The following is a 22,072-nucleotide window of genomic DNA, read 5'->3' on the forward strand; positions in this document are numbered from 1 at the left end:
ACTTCAGGACTTTATAGTCTACTTGGGGAAACAGATATGGCACAAATAGAATAGTAATTAATAATTAGTTGTTATGAGGTATGTGAAATTTTATCACAAAAACTAATAAATTAGTGTGGGCCAGAGTTTTTGTAGAAGATTCAGTAGAAAGCCTTAAGACAGTTTTGAAGGACTTTGAAAATAAATAGATATAGATGCAAATAATATGATAAAGCTTTTGGGAAAAATATTTACCCAGGAAGAGGAAGTACCATCATGGGGTGGATAATTCCAGTTGCTGCAAAGCATTTGAATAATTCCTATCCAAGCTGACATTGAGACTTCATGGTTGAATTGAAGCCAGGACATGATGTCTGTGGGAGTGTCCTTGGAACAAATGTACATTCTATAACTAAGTCATTTAACGAACGATGATTCAACAAGACCATAACTATAACATGACATCTGTGGTTTTCCTTTAAGGACTGACAGGTCTTTTGTGATTATGGGGCTGAGAAGAGAAAAATGGCATGAGTACTGAAATTTTAGGCCTTGTTCAAAATGGGAGAAAGGTTTATCCTGTTTCATCAGCAGTGCTCTTCATCCATGGAAAGTTGGAGAACCACACCAGTCCACAGTTTCTATTTCTGATACTAGAAGCAAATCAAGTGGAAGAAGAGATATAACATTTATATTTGTTACAGATGATATTTTTACTATTAGCTATTTCAAGAGATAAATTCCTGAATCTCACTGAGTTGGTAAAATGGAAAGTTTATTTCAAGTTTATGCGAAGTCCAAAATGTAGTATACTTGAAAAGGCAGGTGGCAATTCTTATAGTGGTGATTATGTCAGTTTTGGCAACTTAAGTTTCTTTTTTTTTTCTAGGAATTTTTTTTACTTCATATAAATTTTAAAATTTATTTGCAGTAAGATAGTTATTTCCCACCTTGTTTTATAAGGCCAACATAACTCTGATTACAAAACTTAACAATGATATTAAAAGACAGGAAAATTGTGCCATCCTCTCTCAGAAGCATGGATGCAAAAATCTTAAACAAACTAGCATATGAAACCTAGTGATACATAAAATGTATACTAGATTACAATCAAGTTGAGATTATTCCAGAAATACAGAGTTGGTTTAATATTAAATATCAATCAATCAATGTGACTTACAACATTGATCAAGTAAAGGTAGAAAAGAGGTATGATTATTTCAATTATGCAAAAAAAGTGTTCAATCAAATTCAAAGTTCATTTATTATAAAACACATTAAACTAAAAACAGAAAATAACTTACTTATTCTGATAAAGTGACAGCAAACATCCTATTGAATAGTGAAACACTGAAAGCCTCTCCCTGAAATTGAGAACAAAAGAAGGATGCCTGGTATCCTCATTTTTTTCAGCAATGTACTAGAGTTCTAGGACAGAAGGCTGAAACAATGAATCAGTCAAACAATCAACCAATACAAAATACAAAATATAAGCGATGGAAAGGAAGTAGTAATTCTATTCTTACCTTCAGATAACTTGATGATGCAGGTGTATGATAAATATTCAAAAGAATGTTCAAATTAAAAAAAATAAATCAAATAAGTTTTCTGGAAAGATGGCCAATATACAAAAATCAATTTTATTTTTATATGCCAGCAACACGTATAACATGAAATTTAAAGAATAATACCATTTACAATAGGACAGAATAAATCAAATGAATACATTTGACCCTTGAACAGCCACAGGTTTGAATTGCCCAGGTCCACTTAACAGATTTTTTACAGTAGTATAAATGTATTTTCTCTTCCTTAAAATTTTCTTAATAATATTTTCTTTTCTCTAGCTTACTTTATTGTAAGGACACAGTACATAATACATATACATACAAAATATGTGTTAACTATTTATGTTCTTGGTAAGGCTTCCAGTCAACAGTAGGTTATTAGTAGTTAAGTTTTGGGGAGTCAAGTTATATGCATATTTTTGACTCCACAGGGGGGTCGACACCCCTAAGCCTCTTGTTGTTTAGGGGTCAACTGTATATGTATTCAATGCTATAAATTTCCTTCTATTCACTGCATCCCACAAATTTTGATAAGCTGTGTTTTTGTTTCATTTAGGTCAAAATATTTAAAAAATTCTCTTGAGTTCTCTCAAATGACTGATGTTATTTAGAAGCATGTTATTTAACCTCCACATAAGCTGGGATTTTCAGTTATCTTTCTGTTATTGCTATTTCTTTTTTTTTTTAAAGATTTTATTTATTTATTTGACAGAGATAGAGACAGCCAGCGAGAGAGGGAACACAAGCGGGGGGAGTGGGAGAGGAAGAAGCAGGCTCATAGCGGAAGAGCCTGATGTGGGGCTCGATCCCACAACACCGGGATCACACCCTGAGCCGAAGGCAGATGCTTAACTGCTGTGCCACCCAGGCACCCCTGTTATTGCTATTTCTAATTAAATTTCATTGTGGCATGCCAACTGACAATGTGTGATTTCTATTCTTTTAAATTTGTCAAAGTGTATTTTGTGGTCCAGCAGGTGGTCCAGAATATTCCATGTGATCTTGAGAAGAATTTGTATTCTATTGTTATTGGATGAAGTAGTCTATAGATATCAATTACATTCAGTTGATTGATGGTATTAAGTTCAACTATGTTCCTACTGATCTTCTGCCTGCTGGATCTGTCCATTTCTGATACAGATGTGTCTCTATGTATGTCTCCAACTATGGTAATGAATTAATCTATTTCTCCTTGCAGTTCTGTCACTTTTTGCCTCATGTATTAGTTTGACACTATAATTAGGTACATACACATTAAGGGTTGTTATGTCCCTTCAAAGTCACTCTTCATTTCTGTTAAGTGTTGTTGTTGTTTTTAACCTCTAGCATTTCAGTTCTTTTGTAGGATTTCCATCTCTCTGCTTACATTGCCCCTCTGTTCTTGCATGCTGTCTACTTTATCCATTAAAGCTGTCAGCATATTAATCATAGCTGTTTTAAATTCCTGGTATAATAATTCCAACATCCCTGCCATGTCTGGTTCTGATGCTTGCTCTCTCTCTTCAAATTGAGGGTTTTTTTTTTTCCTTTTGCTTTTTGCCTTTTGGTATGTCTTCTAAATTTTCCTTGATAGCTGGGTATGATGTACCAGGTAAAAGGAACTACTATAAATAGGCCTTTAGTAATGTGGTGGCAATGTGCAGGAAGAAGGAATGTTCTATAGTCTGATGATTAAGTCTACTCTTTTAGTGAGTCTATGCCTCTAGACTATGAACTTCACAAGTGTTTCTCAGTTTTTTTACCCTCTGTTCTCAGGATGGCAGAATGGTCTGTAGTTGGGTATTTCCCTTTCCCATGTTAGTTAGGTTCTGTTAATACCCCAGTAGGTTAGGCTTTGATTAAATAGTTATACCCAAAGACAGGCCTTATTAAGAAGAATAGAGTGCTCTGGAATATTTCAAAATGGTTCCCTTTTCTGTCTCCCTGCCAGAAGCCCAAATGGATTTTTCTTCAATATTTATTGTGGGAATCTGGTTGAATTTCTGGAGGTGAATCTCACAATACTGTGGGTTTCCCCCGATGACTGGGTCCCTCTGGAGTTTTTAACTCTCAGTTATCCATATCAAATCTCCAGCAGTTTGTCAATTACATGTTAGGTTTTCCTTTCCTGACACTCGTTCTGTTCTGATCGTTCTTGCTCTTGAGTCTTGACTCAGTGAGTCTTGACTCACTGTATTCTCTTTATCTCTCCAGTATTTGGGACAGTTGTTTGCTCTGTATCCTCCCCTCTGTTATGGATCCAAAAAAAGAGTTGCTGACTTCATAGTCTGTTAAGCTTTATACTTCTTGTTAGGATGAAATGACAACTTCCAAGCTCCTTACATACAGAATTGCAATAGCCAGTATACATAAAGAACTCACATATATCCATAAGAAAAAAGATAAATAACCTAATAGAAAAAAATAAGCTAGATATATGAACAGAATTCTCAGGAGAGGAAACCCAGAATGAGAATGAGAATTATTCTCACTGGTAATTAGGGAAATTTACATGTAAATCACAATGAAATACAATTTCTTTTACACCAGAATGACGGCAATATTAGTTATATTAAAACTGATGCCTTGTGAAAAATCATTTATCAGAAACTTCTGCCTAGTCATAGCTGATGTCAACTGAGGAAGAAGAAGCCAATATAATGAAACTGGCCAAACACAGAGATAGGATTATCCCAATTTACCACAAAGCTGTTTCTTGGGTATACCTACTAGGTAACCAATCTAAGAGTAGGCTATTATTTTTTTCTAAATGGCCAAGTCAAGGAAGTTTGTGATTCCCTGGATGACTCCTATCTTGAAACCATAGAAATATGGTAGTCATTAATACTAGTCAGACAAGTTTCATCATATTTGTTCTCTACATTTCACCCAGCCCATAAAAACAAACCAATCAACACAGGATGTAGCACATAAACCTGGGAAACACTGATATCCTTAAAAGCTACACCAGAAGACCCTTATTTTAATTATCACTATCATCATTGTCACCACCATCAATATCATCACCATCATCACCATCATTGTCCCTGACAATACCGCAACAATCGGAATACTATGTACAGGTAAATGGGATTTTATTTGGGAGAGTAAGTCTACAAACCCTAGCAAGTTCTTAGAGTATCTTCTAGCTTTTTGTTAACTGCTTGCTTTCTATAATTTAGATTTTTATTTCTGTACACTGCTAAAAAAAATGCTATTGTTTCTGAGGTCCAAAGACTCTGCGAATTCTCTGGGAAAGTTTCAGAAAGTTGGAAAAAAAAAGAATCCAATTTCAGCAAAATTTTGCTTACTTTTTAATAAGAACACAACCATTTTTGTTCTCTAGTAATGTAATTGAAATAATATTTTCTAATATGAAAATATTTTCTTGGCAATAATTTAAAAATATAAATTCCATTATAGATTTTTGGATAATGTACTTATAATCCAGGTCCCGAATTGGCAGCTGGCAGACTGCAGAGGGTCCTCAAAACTTCATAGGTTTTCAAATGAATTCCCTCTGTAGGCTCTCTGCTTTTCCAGAATTCCAGGGGAAAGTTAGAGGTGGAAGCCACTCAACTCATTTGATCATTAATTTCTCTGTTCCTTATATACAACTCTTTCTCTAATGACTCAAAGTCTTCTATGGAAAAAAAAATTCTATCTTTATAATATTTGGGGAATTTTGCACTGGAATCTTGCTTTAACACTCTTCACTGTGTAACAGAATTCAGGTGCATCTAATTCAAATGGTCTGTAAATTAAATTCTAATAAATGAAAATTACAGTTATTGCAAAGCTTTGCAGTTTAACTGCTAATGCAATATCAGAAGGTAGTTATAAGAAAATCTAATCTAGGAAATAATAGTTGGTATGGACTGTGGGGATAAATTATAGTGAGATTGATGCTTTAAAATTGTGAATCATGCAGTTGCCATTATTTTTATTGACATTATTATTGTAATTTGATTAAGGGGAATGTTGATTATGCCAGAATAGTGATAAGACATTACTTGAATTAGATTCAATAAAAAAATGAGGCAGTTATAGTTTAACTAAGTATGTGGAGCTGGTTAAATTCACTGAAGATTAATTTTTAATCTGTTTTCTTTGTTAAATGAATTCGTTCTGGAATGCAGATTTCTGTTTAAAAAAAAATGGCCAAAATTAATTTGATAAATGAGAAAGTAAATTGTTTCATGAATGGATCTTTTAAAATATTTAGAACATCATTTAAATAATTTCAGCTCTTATTCAAAAATAATAATTAATTCCTAGAGTCCATTAATCACATTTACTCGAGGAAGGGCTGAATAAAACATAAATCACTGTGATGTTTTAGATGTAAAATATCTCCTTAATTGTTTATGATAGGAAGAAATACATAACGAAGGGGAAAAAAATCATCCGTGCTATAGTAAAGAAAAAAAGTATTCTCTAGCACTTCTGAGACCTTCTAAAAGGAGCTTTCAAAGAAATATATTTTGTAACGTGGTGATTACTTGTATAGAAATATAGATTTCAGCTACTTTGGAGTCACTATTCAGGCTACATAGTGTTAAAGTCCCTCAAATTAATTTGCATGTCTCAGAAAGACTAAGCTACCAGACTGAGTTACAACTGGCTAATCCAAAACAAATCTGAGACCTCAATATCACAGTAAACATTTCTAGTTACTAGAAGAGACTTATTATCAGATAGTCATAAGGTTCTAAATAGCTATTAATTACCTTAATTGCATACTCCTTTTAAAGTGTGATTCATCTAGTGTAAGAAACACAATACCTGAATAGCTTTTTTGCTCTGAGGATGAGATTAAACAGCAGGATTCCAGTACGAAAGCACACATGAATGCATCTGAAATAGGGAGTTTCTTTGAAGAGCTTTGACAAATAATTATGGTTCTAGGAAACACTAATTAACAAGTCCTCAAAGGGGAATAGAGAAGAGGTAGGATTAAGAAAGAGAACAGAGCAGAGAGGGAATAAGACTAGGTGGAGTTACACAGTTGTGTCATAAGGTAATATTTGTTTTTTAAAGGAACTTCTCTACCTAAAAATAAATTGGTCCTAAAGGGATCAAAACAGAAAGATTCTCATATTCATAGGGAATATCTAATGTGCCAAATATATGCCCTGATTACAAACTCCTCTGTTTTACAAGTTTTGTGTAGGATGATACAGAATACGAGAGATTGAAGAAACAGCTAAGGCTATTTTGAAATTTGAAATCAGATTTTTAAAAAAGATTTTATTTATTTATTTGAGAGAGAGAGAATGAGCATGAGCAGGGGAGGAGGGGCAGAGGGAGAAGGAGAAGCAGGCTCCCCACTGAGCAGGAGCCCTTTGTAGGGCTCATTCCCAGGACCCCGTGAGATCATGACCTGAGCTGAAGGCAGACATTTAACTGACCGAACCACCCAGGGAGCCCTTAAATCAGAATTTTACCAGTGTTTGTTATAACACTTCTTCCAAATCAGCAATTTCATGACATCGTGTCTTTCAAAATATGCAGGATAAATAACTAGTGTCTAAACTTTATATAGATTAGACTGAGGGTACCCATAAAACCTAATCGTAATCCTAGACCACTCCATTTGGGTGATGCCAAGTCACCGTATGATTATTTTTCATCTAATTGATTGGCTTTGATGATGAAACTTACCTGTCTCTTAATTTATTTATTATCTATTTTTAATAATAAATAAATAAATAATACTATATAAATCATATATAAATAATAGATAAATATAAATAATAAATAACTAATAAAATTAATTTATTTTTATTTATTAATTTATAACATGAGATAACTGTGGTTAGCATCATGATATTCCCTTTCACATTTAATTAAAACTTATAAATGTTTATATTCTATATTTGTTTATAAATCCATATATGTCCATGTACATGATATTACTATAGTCAAAAATGCAATCAGACCACACCTAGTGTTTTGTAACCTACTTTAGATAAATAAAAAGAGCAAATCAATTTCTCCTCAGAGAAACGATGTGAATCTTGCTCACTGCTATATCCCTGGAAGCTAACACAGTACTCAAATATGATTTTTTTAATGAATGAGCATTGGGATCTATCCTCTTTGAGATGTTTAAGGCTTCTACGTTTCATGCTAACATAGGGGCCTCATCATAAATTATAAATTATGTTGAATGAGTTGAAGGAGAGCCAGGTACATTTAGAATGTCTATCATCTGATTTGAGCCATTTTCTTTTCCTTTCTTAGGTACAGCGTATCTTCCCAGAGAAGATCTTGGCCAGTATGGATGGTGATCCTTATTTTTTTTGGAGTGACAGCAATCTTGGGAGTAACTATTGGTCTCCTTGTTCATTTTCTGGCAGTTGGTCAGTATCATCTATCTTTCATTTTCATCCTTACTACTAAATCTCCTTTTATTTTTAGAAATTGATAAGAAATAATATGAATATTAAATTTCTTCATGGAAATGTTCTCATCTATTTACTATGTTATTACAACTTAACAATTCTCTATTATTTAATACCAAAGTATATAAATTTTTTTGAATCAAATGCCTCCTTGAGCCACTCTGTAACATATATTACCTGCAATGAGAATATGGGCAAGACTGAAAAGTTCAATATTTTGAGGCCAAATGCATTGTCAATAAAGGAGCTTATGCAGTAGGTTAGTAGTTGAATTGTTATATATTTTAGCAAATACACCTAAAAATTTGGAAATCCCTACTCTTCTTGGCTCAATTCTGGTTGTTAAGGTATACTTGCTAAATAGCAATGGATAATCCACAAATGTCTCATCTTCTTTTTTTTTTAATTTAATTCAATTTAATTAACATACAGTTTATTATTAGTTTCAGAGATAATTTAGTGATTCATCAGTTGCATATAACACCCAGTGCTCATTACATCAAGTGCTCTCTTTAATGCCCATCACCTGGTTACCCCATCCTCCCACCCACCTCCTCTCCAATAACCCTCAATTTGTTTCCTATAGTTAAGAGACTCTATGGTTTGTCTCTTTCTCTCTTTTCATCTTATTTTTTCTTCCCTTTCCCTATGTTCATCTGTTTTATTTCTTAAATTGCACATATGAGTGGAATAATATGATTTTTTTCTTTATATATATATATACATATATATATATATATATAATATATACATATAATATATGGGGTATATATACCCCTTTTCTTTATGCATTCATTGGTCGATGGGCATCTGGGCTCTTTCCACAGTTTGGCTATTGTGGACTTTGCTGCTATAAACTTTGGAGTGCATGTTCCCCTACAAACCACTATGCTTGGATCCTTTGGATAAATACCTAATAGTGCAATTGCTGGGTCATAGGGTAGCTCTATTTTTAACTTTTTGAAGAATCTCCACGCTGACTTCCAGAGTGCCTGCACCAATTTGCATTCCCAGTACCAGTATAAGAGGATTCCCCTTTCTCTGCATCCTTGCCAACATCTGCTGTTTCCTGAGTTGTTAATTTTAGCCATTCTGACAGGTGTGAGGTGGTATCTCATTGTCTTTGATTTGTATTTCTCTGATGCTGAGTGATGTTGAGCATTTTTTCATGTGTCTGTTGGCCATTTGTATGTCTTCTTTGGAGAAATGTCTGTTCATGTCTTCTGCCCATTTCTTGACTGTATTTTTTGGTTTTGGAGTGTTGAGTTTGATAAATTCTTTATAGATTTTGGATACTAGTCTTTTATCTGATAAGGCATTTGCAAATAATTTCTCCCATTCTGTAGGTTGCCTTTTAGTTTTGTTGACTGTTTCCTTTGCTGTGCAAAAGCTTTTTGTCTTGATGAAGTCCCAATAGTTCATTTTTGCTTTTGTTTCCTTTGCCTTTGAAGACACGTCTAGCAAGAAGTTGCTGCAGCTAAGGTCAAAGAGGATTTTGATGGATTCCTGTCTCACATTGAGGTCTTTCATACACACAAATGTCTTATCTAATAGTAGATAGTAGAAGTGATTGTATGTTTATATAAATTTGATCTTATTTTTAAAATTTTTGTTAACACTACATTCAGAATGCTTGGTTTTCCAATTTATTTTTACCTTTCAAGAAAATAAAACCTTAAATTTGTGTAGCTATTTAATGTTTTCAAAGAAATTTGACATCCATTATTCCACTTGATCCTCATAATAATCCTTTGAGCTAGGAAGGGTAGGTTTTACTACTATCTTTGTTTTCACATGCAAAAAATCAAGATTGAGAAAAGTCAAGTGCTTATTATTACAGGCTTTTAAGTGTCATAAATGAGCATAAACCCAGACCTTAACATTCAAGTGTATTATTCTACTTTATCATATGTTTTTCTGTTTTATTCCTCTGAAATATATTACCTTATATAATAATGAAGTGTAGGATGCACTTTCCTAATACTGTGACAATTCCAGCTTTTCCTTCAACCTGGCCTCTCCTTTGTTTTCTCTCTCTTTTTTTTTAAGATTTATTTATTTGAGAGAGAGAACAAGTGGGGGGAGGGACAGAGGGAGAGAATCTTCAAGAAGACTCCCTGCTGAGCACAGATCCCTAGGTAGGGCCTGATCTCACCACCCATGATATCATGATTTGAGCAGAAACCAAGAGTTGGGAGCTTAACCAACAGAGCCATCCAGGTATCCTTTGTTTTCTCTAACCATCTTGGTCTCAAATTTCAAAACTTGTCCTTCAGAAGGGTAACGAATGCTTACAGTCTCTTGCCTGCCATGTCTGAACTATCCGTAGTCTGGATCCTTCTGTCCTAAGTTTGATTCTGCTCATTAAAAAATAGCATTCATTACATAATTTCCCCTTAAGGAAATTTGCTCCAAGTTTACCAAATCAAGCCTGGTGAAGAAGCCCAGTAGCTTAATTAGTTATCCTTCCAAAATATAATTTGTATTTTAAAGATCCCTTCTTCTGGAGAAACAATGCATTCATGGACAGAGTCATGCAAAAGGGAGAACTGCAGATGCCCTGGCTCAAGCAGGACATGTGTGGGACGAGAATTTGCCCTTGACTTTCTCTACATGGTCAATCACCTACAATTTCAAATACAAGGCTAGGTGGGCTTATATTACCTGAAATTAAGTTAATTGAACTGGGCTCCTTGTGAAGTACAAATATTCACTCAAAACCCTGTTGTAAAGGTCGTCTGGAGTCATCTTGAGAGATGGGTTTGCTCTAGGATTCTGACTTAAGAACGAATACAATTTTGTTAATACTAAGAACAACTTAAGTTGGATAACACCTAGAGTAATCTCTTATTCAAGTGGTATGAAATTAGTTTCTCTGTCTGAATATATCTATTGTTTTCAAGACATTATTTTTGAGTTTCCACTTCTTGGATTAACTCAGAGATTAATATTCCACAAGGATCATTATTCTAGAAATGACTGGTTCAGCTCTTTCTTAAGTATTTTATCTAACAAAACTATTTCCAAAAGCTTACACAGACATTTACAAACAATTGCAAAATCCTTCAGATAGTTAATCTAGTAGTGCTAAACCCTGGCTTCCTCTCAGAATCACCTGTGGAGCTCTTTTAAAGAAGTGTCCATTCCCTTAGTTTTTCTGATTCAGTGGAACTGGGGCAGGACCTGCCCATAGGTGCCTTTTAGAAGCTCTGTAGTTATTCCAATATATAGATAGTGTTGCAATCCATGGGTCTAAAGCAATGTTTTATAAAGGTAATAAAATATATTTCTATCTTAAAATAGATTTTATTATAAACTTTGGATGTGGACAGATTACTATGTAAATACTGATCGTTACTATGTCTGTAAAACTGATTACGATTTTAAAGACCACAGTGTAGGGTACAGATAGATTCCCACTCAATTTATCTAAATAATTGTACTATTCAGCTCAAGCTGCCATAACAGAATACCACAGACTAGGTGTCTTAAACAACAAATATTTATCTTCTCACAGTTTTGGAGGCTGGAAGCCAAGATCAGAGTGCCAGCAGGGTCACTATAGCCTCACATAGCCTTTTTTCTGTGGCATATGGGGTTGAGGGAGGGTAATTTGTGGGAGAGAAAAAGAAGGATCAGTCTCTTATGTCTCTTCTTATAAGGCTATCAGTTCTATTGATTTCTATTTTAACCCTATGACCTGATTTATGATCTGATTTAACCTTAATTGCCTTGTTAAAGGCCATATCTCTAAATATAGTCACATAAAGGGTTAGGGCTTCAACATATGAATTCTAAGGGGACAATTCAATTCATAAAAATAATCAAGGGAAAATAAACTTAAAAATTGCACCTCAAATCAATCTGATTTTCCAGTAATATAACTAGAGTCAGATATCGAAACATCAGGGTCTCTTTAAATATGGGCATGATGTATATGACTTTTGACAAATTAATCTGTCTACCTGGGATGCCTAGGTGGCTCGGTCGGTTAAGGGTCTGCCTTCAGCTCAGGTCCTGATCCCAGGGTCCTGGGATCAAGTCCTGCTTCAGGCTCCCTGCTCAGCAGGGAGCCTGCTTCTCCCTCTCCCTCTCCCTCTGCCCCTCCCCCCTACTTGTGTTCTCTCTCTCTCACACACACACTCTCTCTCCCAAATAAATAAATAAAATGTACATAAAAAAATAAAATAGTTTCCTAAAAAGAAAAATATCTGCTTACCTATAAATACCCAAGTTCAGCATACTGGATGTAACACAAAATTAGCAGATTGTAGTTGTTCGTCTTCTATTTGATGATAGACTTCATCGATCAAAAGCATGAAATGGTAAGAAAGAGGATCTTGGAGTTTATTTTTTGCAATTTAGTCTTTGTGATTAGTGAAATAAATTCCAGAAAGCTAAAGTGATATAACAACATGGCACAGCCAATTGGTGGCAGGGTAGGGCAGTGGGAATTCCTCAAGGAATGACTACAAGGAGTAGAAAGCAGGCTGACAGGAAATGAGGCAGAAGAATAATTATAAGAAGGTGGAGATCATCCAGAAAGTCAAGGGGAATGTTTGTAATATTTCCTGTATCAGAAGTGCTTAGAAAGAGTAATTGTGTAATCACTAGGCTGAGAATTTAGATTACACATGAAAACTAGATTTCGCCTCTAGTGCCCACTCAGGTAGCTTGTTAGTGGCTGCCTGGATTGCTGTTTTGAGGTGGATGCTGAGGGTATTCCTGGCTCAATGGGGTAGTGACATTTATTATCACATGAAGAAAGGAGGAGTATCACTTCATGAAAGCTGGGTAGTTGCCATTTCTAGAATGAGTGGATATTCACTCCCTTTCATTGCTTTCTTCTTCCTTTCTCTCTCCCTCCCTCTGATTATTTAAAAATCTGGGTCAGATGTTAATTTTGAGACAAAGATATGGGGGGACTTGAGGCTACTTGTTATTTTAAAATTCTTTGAGTATTTCTTTGTTTTACAGGAAAGATTTTCTATTATCAAGGTGATTTTCATATTTCTGGAGTTACATACAATGATAGTTGTGAAAATGGAGCTTCACAAGCCAGCACAGATCTGAGCAAAAATATAGAGACTAAGGTAAGTGAGAGATTTCTTTTAATAATTTCATAATAAATTTGATTGAAACAGATATGGTGGCTACTTTGTTTCTTTCTCTTGACAGATGTCTGATGCTTTTCAAAATTCTAGCATATATAAAGACTATATCAACTCTCAGGTCATCAAAATTCTGTAAGTACAAATTCAATCAGGAACTCATGGAAAGGCAGGTAGATGATATGTCACATCAGCCATGGTTTTAAATAACAACAATAGAAAAAATAGGAAGAAGGAAAGAAGGAAGAAAGGAAAGAAGGAAGGAAAGAAGGAAAAAAAGAAAGAAAGATCCATAAATTAAAATGTCATTGCAATTAATAAATTTCTGTTCAGAATAAGAACTGTTCTGTGCAAATCTGCGATCTCCGCACTTGAAGGGGAATTATAAGGCTGTTAGTAGCAGCCAGTTCTGACTACTATGATGAAAGATCATTGTAACTCTGTGAAAAAAAAAAAGAGTCCCACCTGATTATTTTGCTACTAACTTACTAGCGTCCTCTTCTCCCATCCATATCCATCTGGCCACACCTTTCCCAAAATAATCTTCTTTTGGTCTCTTTAGTAATCACTATCACTATAATGATTGTGAAGCAAAGTGAATTTTAGTGTCATTTAAGATAACATTTGTCCAAATAGGTCTTTGAAGTATGCTTGAGTATGGTGGTGGTCAAGAAGAATGCAGGGAGGAGGGTATCATAGAGCACAAGGGATGAGTGATAAAGGGAGAGGATATTTGTATTTTGGTAATTGCCAATATCCATTTTGGGGAAATTCTGAACTTCCGAAACAAAACAAAAAATCCAGCTGGCCAAAAGACCAACCAACTAGCCTACTTACAAACAAAAACCTTCTATTGAAAATAGAAGTTGTGGGTATTTTTAGAAAATTGTGATTTGGTTTGAAAGTCTCCCAAAATGGGTTAAACTCCTTTCCTAATTAATAAAAAGAATGTAATGCACAACTAATGAATCATCGAGCCTTACATTGGAAACCGGGGATGTACTGTATGGTGACTAACATAATATAATAAAAAATCATTAAAAAAAAATGAAAAGAATGTAATGAATATATAGATAATGGATATTCTTTTTACGCTTTAGAGTTATCTTTCTGAGCTTTCTCATGTACAAATCTATTGGGGTAGAGAGGTATAAGAAATTATAGGGAGAAGCTTAGTAGTGGCTCCTGAATATATGCTAGGAGTTATCTTTCAAATGCTTCCTGGACCTGCATTTATCTCTTTCTCTAAAGTTATTAGAAATATCTGCACAACAACATGGTTTTTACTGTTATAATAAACCCTACATCAATCATTTGTTGACTAGTACTCAGTTTCTCACATGTGTTTGAAGTATTCTGATTTCTAGTTTGAAGTTCACATCTTCTCCTATGACCAATACCTCTGAGCCAGTTGGAAGATTTTTAGAGACCCTTGCACTTTATACGTACTGAGACAATATCTGTGTATTGTTCTTCAATATTTGTAAAGAAAATATGATAAAATACAGGAAATTTGATGTGTTCACAAAATGTTTACAAAAATCAAGAAATAGCACACTAGAACATTTGTGTTGTTTCTAGTCCTGATCCCAATGGCTCAAGTGTACAGTTACAGCTGACATTCAAATTTCCTCCAGCAAAGAGGGATAGCATGAAGACTGAAATTGAAGCTATCTTACATCAGATATTGAAAGACAACATGGCATTCTGGAATGCAGTCCCTACTTCCATGAGACTCATAGGTATTTCACTTATTTCCATTATTTTCTATTACTTAGCTTTCTGGACTACTTGGGGAAAAAAAGTACTAGGAAAAAAGTGAACCAGGAGTATCAGAAATTTGCTTTGGAAAAAAAATATACTTCCCAAATTCTGGTACTCCTACCAATGAGTTGGCATGAAAGGGGCAATGCCATAAAATCTTTGAAGAGTGATAAGAACGACTGTTCTTATGGGCATGCATTTGAGCTTGGAAGGCATCATGTATAAAAAAGGGGGTGAAGGACCCTAATCGAAGCATTATTCCTCCCTTCACTCTACTCTTGTGAGGATCTCAATATAGAAAACAGATTCAGGGTTTACTTGATCATTCAGTGTGGAGACTGCTAGGTAAGAAGGAAGTTGGGGATAGTGAGTTCTCCCTGCTTCTTGTGGAAGAATGGGAATGATACTAACAAAGAAGAAAATTGTCTGGAATAATTTCCTAGAAAATAAGGGAAGAAAATGATAGGATTTTGCCCCAGTACAGAAAGTGAAGTCTGTAACGATCTTGAAGATCCTGCAAAGATCTTGAAACTCTCATTTGGATTGTTAAAAGAACTGTTAGATGATAAGCATGTAGTTCAGAGCTCAGTTTTGTGGTTCTTCCAGACTGATAGTTGATCCTAGTGTCCTTGAAGGCTATCAAGGCTGACAGCTGCCAGTTATAGCTCCTTTGCCTCAGAATACCTGTCACCAATGGAGCACTCATGACAAGTGACTTTGAGGTAGAACTTCTCAAAAGAACAACATGATTGCTCTGTGCCTATCATTGGGAAGAAGGCTGCCCCTCTATGTCCTGTAGGTTTAGTCAGCACTTGTTGGAGGGTCTTCTTGTAGTTCCCTACTCTTTCTCTTTCTCTCTAAAGTCTCTTCCCAGGGGCCCCTGGGGGTTCAGTCGGTTAAGCATCTGACTCTTGGTTTCAACTTAGGTCATGGTCTCAGGGTCAGGAGATCAAGCCCTGCATGGAGCTCCATGCTCAGTGGGGAGTTTGCTTGATATCCTCCCCTTTTCCCTCTGCCCCTCCCCCTGCTTGCACTGTTTCTCTCTTTCTAATAAATGGGTGAATCTTTAAAAAAATAATAATAATAAAAATCAAGTCTTTTCCCAATAGAAAAGAGATTTGAATTTAAGTTAAATTCACAAAATTTCTTAATTCAATCATAGTAGTGAGATGACTTTAAAGAGGATAGGCTCAGTGAAATAAAATTTTAATTAGAATTTTTTTCTTTATAGATAACTAGGAGTATTTCCGAGAGATGAGAATTATCATGAGGAAAGAAATCCAAAGATAATTAATTCCCAGTCCCTGTTTTAGTGAGAATCTCAGCTTCTCACCTCAGTAAATATATTACTGTAACTATCACAAAATTGAGAGCTTTGTTTTTTATTTCCTTTTCCCCTTTCCTATACTACTTGGTCGACACGTGAAGAGATGGTCAAAATATAATAAGTAGGAGGGAGAGGGGCTGATGACTGGTATGTGAACTAGTCTGAATAGTTAAATGTTGGGTGTAATTGGGCTAGGAAAGTTAGCATGCGTGTTTCTGGGTTGAAGATAATTGCTTGATGATATTTTATTAATTTTATGGTTTGTTTTTAATTTCAGAAATCAGCAAGGCTGATGCTGAAATGCTTACCAATAACTGTAAGTTTAGAAACTATGATAAATTTAACACATTCACGAATACTTCCCTCTCATTATTCTAAAAAGCGTCCTGAAATATATCATTTGGAAATCCATTAAGTGGTCTTTCTAAATTATTGGATATACCAGATATATATCTGGAATTTCATTTTGAAAAACACTGGTCTATGAATTTTAACATTTGTAAGGATGAAATGAGAACTGATTTCAAAGAATGGAATCATGAGTGAAAAATATCATATCTGAGTCAGTTAAAATAAAAAAGATTGAAGGGAAGAAAAGACAACTTAGGATAATAAGAAAATGTGAAAGTAAGCTATATTGAATACATTTATAATAGGATAAAAAATAGTTCTGAACCTTTTAAATGAGTTCTCTTTAGAGTATCATGTTGCACGCAAGATACATTTATGCATTCATTCACTCAATGGATATTTATGGTGTATCTATTATCCACATGAGGCTTTACAGATAGCATTTCCTATGCTGTGCAAGATACAGACATAATGAAGTAAAGTCTCCACCTTCAAGAAATTTGCAATCTACTTGAAGACATGAGAATTATAATAAATAGATAAAAGAAAAGTCATCAAAAGATGATCGAGAGTGAAAAAGAGGGTAAGTAAAAGTCACCCAAACCAAGATGGAGTCAGGTACCATGATCACAGTACATTCCAGGAAAGACACTGCATTGCTTAGTAGTTGCTGGACAATCACTGAAGGGTTTCAAGCAATGTTTTAAGATGTATTTCTTGTAAAGCATAATCAAAGGTAGCTGCTCTTCTGTAAATAAATCCTTTCTTCAGGTTGTGGAAGATCGGCCAACAGTATTATACCAGGCAACCGAATAGTGAATGGGAAGAATGCCCTGGTGGGGGCATGGCCATGGCAAGCTAGCATGCAATGGAAAGGTCAACACTTATGTGGGGCATCTCTGATCAGCAGCCGGTGGCTATTATCTGCAGCTCACTGCTTTGCTAAGTAAGTGTGAAAGTCTGACTAACTGTAGGATTCTAGGTTCAGGCCTATTTTGGGTCATCTGTGGGGACTGGCCTAAATGTGTGAACATTCACCAAGGTCAAATGAAATTATAATTACCTGCATAACTGAAGGGCAGGAGAAGCATTTACATTTGTCAAAGAGGAGGGGCACCTGGATGGCACAGTTGGTTGGGCAGCCAATTTTTGGTTTCTGCTCAGGTTATGATCTTAGGGTGGGAGGGAGTCCTGCTTCAGGCTCCGTGCTCAGCACAGATAATTTCTCTGTCCCTCTCCCTCTGCCCTCCCCCCACCATGCTTGTGCACATTCGCTCTCTCTCTCTCTAAATAAATAGATCTTAAAAAAAATAAATTTGTCAAAAAGGAAAAGGTGAATAGAAGTAATTTACATTTTGCAAATACCTACTTTGGCCTGACATTAAGTACTTTATTTACATCATTTTATTTAATCAAAGCAATAATTCTATATGGAAGTTATACATTAATCTATTTAAAGATGAGGAAACTAGGTCTGAACGAAGTGGTGATGTAACTTGGCAAAGTTCATACAGCTACTAAATCAACGGAAATTGAATGTGACGCCAGGTATGTCCGGTTCCAGTTACTATGTGCTTATTTGTCTTGCTCTCCAGGTGCCTATTACCTGACTGAAAATATTTAAATGTGATATATCAAAGGTATTAGTCAGCATAGTGTAGCAGATGCCACATATACAAGACGGTAAGTTCTGTGAAAATTAAATGAAGGAGAGCACATCCAGCTGAGGGATGAAGATGTAAGATTCACTTGGACCCTAAAGATAAAAGATTTGATTGATGGGGTGGGTAGGTGGGAAAGAACAATATGCATTTTGGATTTGGTAAACCACCTTCTTCAGATGTGTTGAGGTGGAACAACACAAGTTGTATTCTGTAGGCAGCAAACCAAAAGAGCAATTTGCAATAGAGAAGGTTTGTTAAAAGGAACATTAGAAAATACGCTTGGGAAAATTTTTTGTATTGATCGGGCACATTTATAATTGACACGATGCTTACTTCCTGAGAAAGTCTCTTTTACAAAGCATGGTTGCAAGATTTGTTTCTGAAGCAATTTTCAAAAAGTAGTCCATAGATAGGAGACCACCCAGGGTACTTGTTTGAAGTGTGGGTCCTTACGCAACACACCAGACCTTTTACATATAAATCTCAGGAGGTGGAGCCTGAATTGATTCTAAGGGAGTAGAGTTTAAGAAACACATTGACTGTGGGGAGTCACAGGAGAAGGATTGAAGAGTGTTACCATTACATGAAGTTTTTGAAAATTAAAAACAAAACAAAAACAGCATCTGACATTTTGAGGGAAGGTGAGAAACGTTAAATAGGATGTTACATCCTAAATTGAGAGTTTCAGTGGAAAACTGGAGAAATGATCAGAAAATTTAAATTAGAAGCCAAGATGTATGGACTTGGTAAACATAATAGGGTGATTGGGTAAGAACAAGTGACAATTTTTTATGTACAAAGATGGCCAGAGCCTGCCACAGGCTCTTGGAATCCAGGGTGTTTGTTAACAAGAGTGATTCTGGGTCCCATCCGGTGAGGCTGCTCCTATGACTCCTACCCAAGTCAAATGCTCAGAACCTGGGTGGGGTTTTAATAGCAGAAGACATCAGTGGCTCTAGTTAGAAGGATTCGCAGAAATCTGACAGCTCTAATAGTCCTCAGCACTATTTTATTTGCAACGTCTCTGGGTCAAAAACATCTTTAAAAACAAAAATTTGGTGTTTCTAGTGTTGGTTGGGAGGCTCGTGCCTTACAGTTATGATATAATGACCACTATGAACACTGTTTTTTCTCAAAAACTATACGTATTTTAATTAAATTGTGTCTTTCAGGAAAAATAATTCAGATGATTGGGTTGTCAACTTTGGAACTGTGGTAAATAAACCATATGTGACACAGAAAGTCCAAAACATTATTTTTCATGAAAATTATAGCAAGGTTGGGGTTTATAATGATATTGCCCTTGTGCAGCTTGCTGAAGAAGTCCCTTTTACAAAGTATGTTTGTAGGATTTGTCTTCCTGAAGCCAAAATGAAGCTCCCAGAAAACGCCAGTGTTGTAGTTACAGGATGGGGAACACTTTATATGAATGGTAAGTTTTTCTGTAAAAAGGTAATAGCTTTGTGGGAGTAATTATTTAAACAATCAATCAATTAACCAGTCAATCACTCTTTCATGCAATTTATCAGTCAGTAAATAAACCAAAAAGAAAACCAAGTGGTAGGGCCAAATTGTCTTCAATTTCTAAAATACCTCTGGGAATAAGAATTGGAAAAGTTGGAATTATGTGTGAAGCAGCCAGCTACAGTAAACACCAGAGACCAATCTATGCTGGGACCGGTCTGGCTCTTGCTGATCAAAAGAATCTACTTTATTCTATAGATGTTCTTTGTCTCAACAATCAAGGTTAAGATCCCCATAATACACGGAATTTATTGCCTTTAGGTCCCCTTCCAGTGATACTTCAACAAGCCTCTCTGAAGATTATCGATAACGAAGTTTGCAATGCTCCCTATGCATTATCTGGCACAGTGACTGATAAAATGCTATGTGCTGGATTTATGTCAGGAAAAGCTGATGCCTGTCAGGTATGTGTAGACATATCAATCATTTTCCCCCAAAGTACTAATTAAATGAAAGCTTTCATCAACACAAAGTTTTGTGTGTGTGTTAATGGTTTCCATAGAGTAGCTTTTTTTGATCCACGTAATGGATCAGAGTCCGGAGAAGCTCTGGTGAACAAAATCCCTGCTCTCATGGAGTTTTCAGTCTAGGAATCCATACCAAGGACAATACCCAGTAATAAAAGAAATTTGGCCCTATTTTCTGGGCAATCAGCACAATAGAGTGCTGCCTCTTCCTTATCCAGAGATGCCGCGGGAGGTCTAGCATGTGCACACGTCCCCCGTGCCTCAGGCTTCGTTATGCAACATCACTTTCTCCATAGTCAAGGCTGAACTCATTATAAAGTCTACTCTGCCCAATCCAACATATGACAGCTGTAGGCAGCATATTCTGGTTTGTATCTGCCCTGGGTTTTGAATAAACCCAAGTTCCACAGTTCTGAGCCCAAAAGAGGGTGGACTGTTTTGAGTGCCCAGGGCTTTGGATAAGTCCGGAGAAGCAGTAAAAGGAAATTCTTTGACAGGACAAGAAACGTGTCTTCCTATCTTCTTCTAGAATGATTCTGGTGGACCACTAGCTTACCCGGACTCTAGAAATAACTGGCACCTTGTTGGAATAGTAAGCTGGGGTAGTGGATGTGCTAAGAAGAATAAGCCCGGTGTTTACACACGAGTGACTGCTTATCGTGATTGGATTACTTCCAAGACTGGACTCTGAAAGAAAAGTAACTTTGAAATGGAATATAAAGACAACTGCAGGGTATTCTTACCTGTTGCTGCAAGTCTTTCTCTTGATTGTTGATATAAATCCTTTTGTTACATTCAAATACAAAAAGGTTTTTATCAATATTTTATTATATCCAGAACATTATCCATTCATTTATCTATCTATTCAAATAATACAGGAAATAGGAAGGAAAAAAAAAAAGAAAAGATGGCCAAAATATTTTTATTAATAGCCTAGTTCTTTTGGGGGGGATTTTTAAAATTTAAATTCAATTAACCAAGTTATAGTCTAGTTCTGATTTATCTTACCATCATATTCAAAATTTACCTTTATTTATTTTTCAGAATTTACAAAAATACACATTTTGTTAGTATGAGAACATTTATGCTGGGTCTACCAAATAAATTAATTTTCATTCTATAAATTATAATTGCATTTTGTTAAACTGGAATATGTCAGATAAATAAATAATATACATTCATTTTTTAATGTATATGTGAGATAGTTTGTGTACCATGTATAATCATATGATCTTGGAGTGGAGAAGGGATATGAGCTAGAACGTTTCTCAATTTATAGAAAAGGAAAATAAAGACTAGAGAGGAAAAATTATTTGCCTAAAGTCACTCTTCACTTGTGACCCTCATGTGAACTTCCCCTGGTAGAATTTAGATACAAAATTAGTCAGGAGTTTAAAAATAATTTTTAGGTTGCAATTATTTATCTAACATTTTATTCATGTCATCTTTTTGTCATTTGTTTGCCTTCACTTGTAGCAAAAATAATGTGAGGTCTTCAAGCACAGGGAACTGTGTGGCAGCAATTGTAATAAGGTCTCCTGACAGTGTATGTACAAATAAATGTATGGAGGGCTGACTTTGTAGTCTCTGCAAATTATTTACCTTTTGTGATTTCCTGAAATAAAAAAGTAGCTAAAATTTTCAAAAGCAACTAAAATAAACTAGAAAAAAAATACTCCTTTCTTCAAGTGTTTGTGATGCTACTCTTTCATTCTTTGTTTATTATAAAGTATGATTCGAGTGATATGCATGATGTCAAGACAATCCATAGCCAGGTGTGTTTTTCTCTCCCCACTCCTTTCTCAGGCAGATCACACGTATTTATTGAGCACCTAGAGTGTTCCAGGAACTATCAGGTATAGACACGGTATCTTCTTTCAAAGATGCTGCATTTTGTGGACAAAGATGGGCAATAAGCTTATCAATAAGAG

General features: G+C 35.3%; 1 protein-coding gene across 1 annotated transcript; it reads left to right on the top strand.

The window, feature by feature from the left end:
• The first annotated feature begins 4,601 nt into the window (after positions 1-4,601).
• On the top strand, positions 4,602-20,832 carry LOC103679188 (transmembrane serine protease 11B). Its single transcript, XM_008708707.2, has 10 exons — positions 4,602-4,609; positions 7,773-7,891; positions 12,911-13,026; positions 13,112-13,179; positions 14,626-14,786; positions 16,413-16,451; positions 17,258-17,432; positions 19,323-19,582; positions 19,936-20,078; positions 20,671-20,832. The coding sequence occupies exons 1-10, from the start codon at positions 4,602-4,604 to the stop codon at positions 20,830-20,832; spliced, it is 1,251 nt and encodes a 416-aa protein (XP_008706929.2).
• Positions 20,833-22,072: the final 1,240 nt, after the last annotated feature.

This window comes from Ursus maritimus, unplaced genomic scaffold, assembly GCF_017311325.1.
Source record: "Ursus maritimus isolate PB19 unplaced genomic scaffold, ASM1731132v1 scaffold_8, whole genome shotgun sequence".
NCBI lineage: Eukaryota > Metazoa > Chordata > Mammalia > Carnivora > Ursidae > Ursus > Ursus maritimus.

What these genes read in the sequence shown, in the direction of transcription:
- LOC103679188 (XM_008708707.2), top strand. An exon ending in TACTTCCATGAGACTCATAG is followed by an intron (nt 14,787 to 16,412) that starts GTATTTCACTTA and finishes TTTTAATTTCAG; the next exon opens with AAATCAGCAAGGCTGATGCT. An exon ending in GCAGCTCACTGCTTTGCTAA is followed by an intron (nt 17,433 to 19,322) that starts GTAAGTGTGAAA and finishes TGTGTCTTTCAG; the next exon opens with GAAAAATAATTCAGATGATT.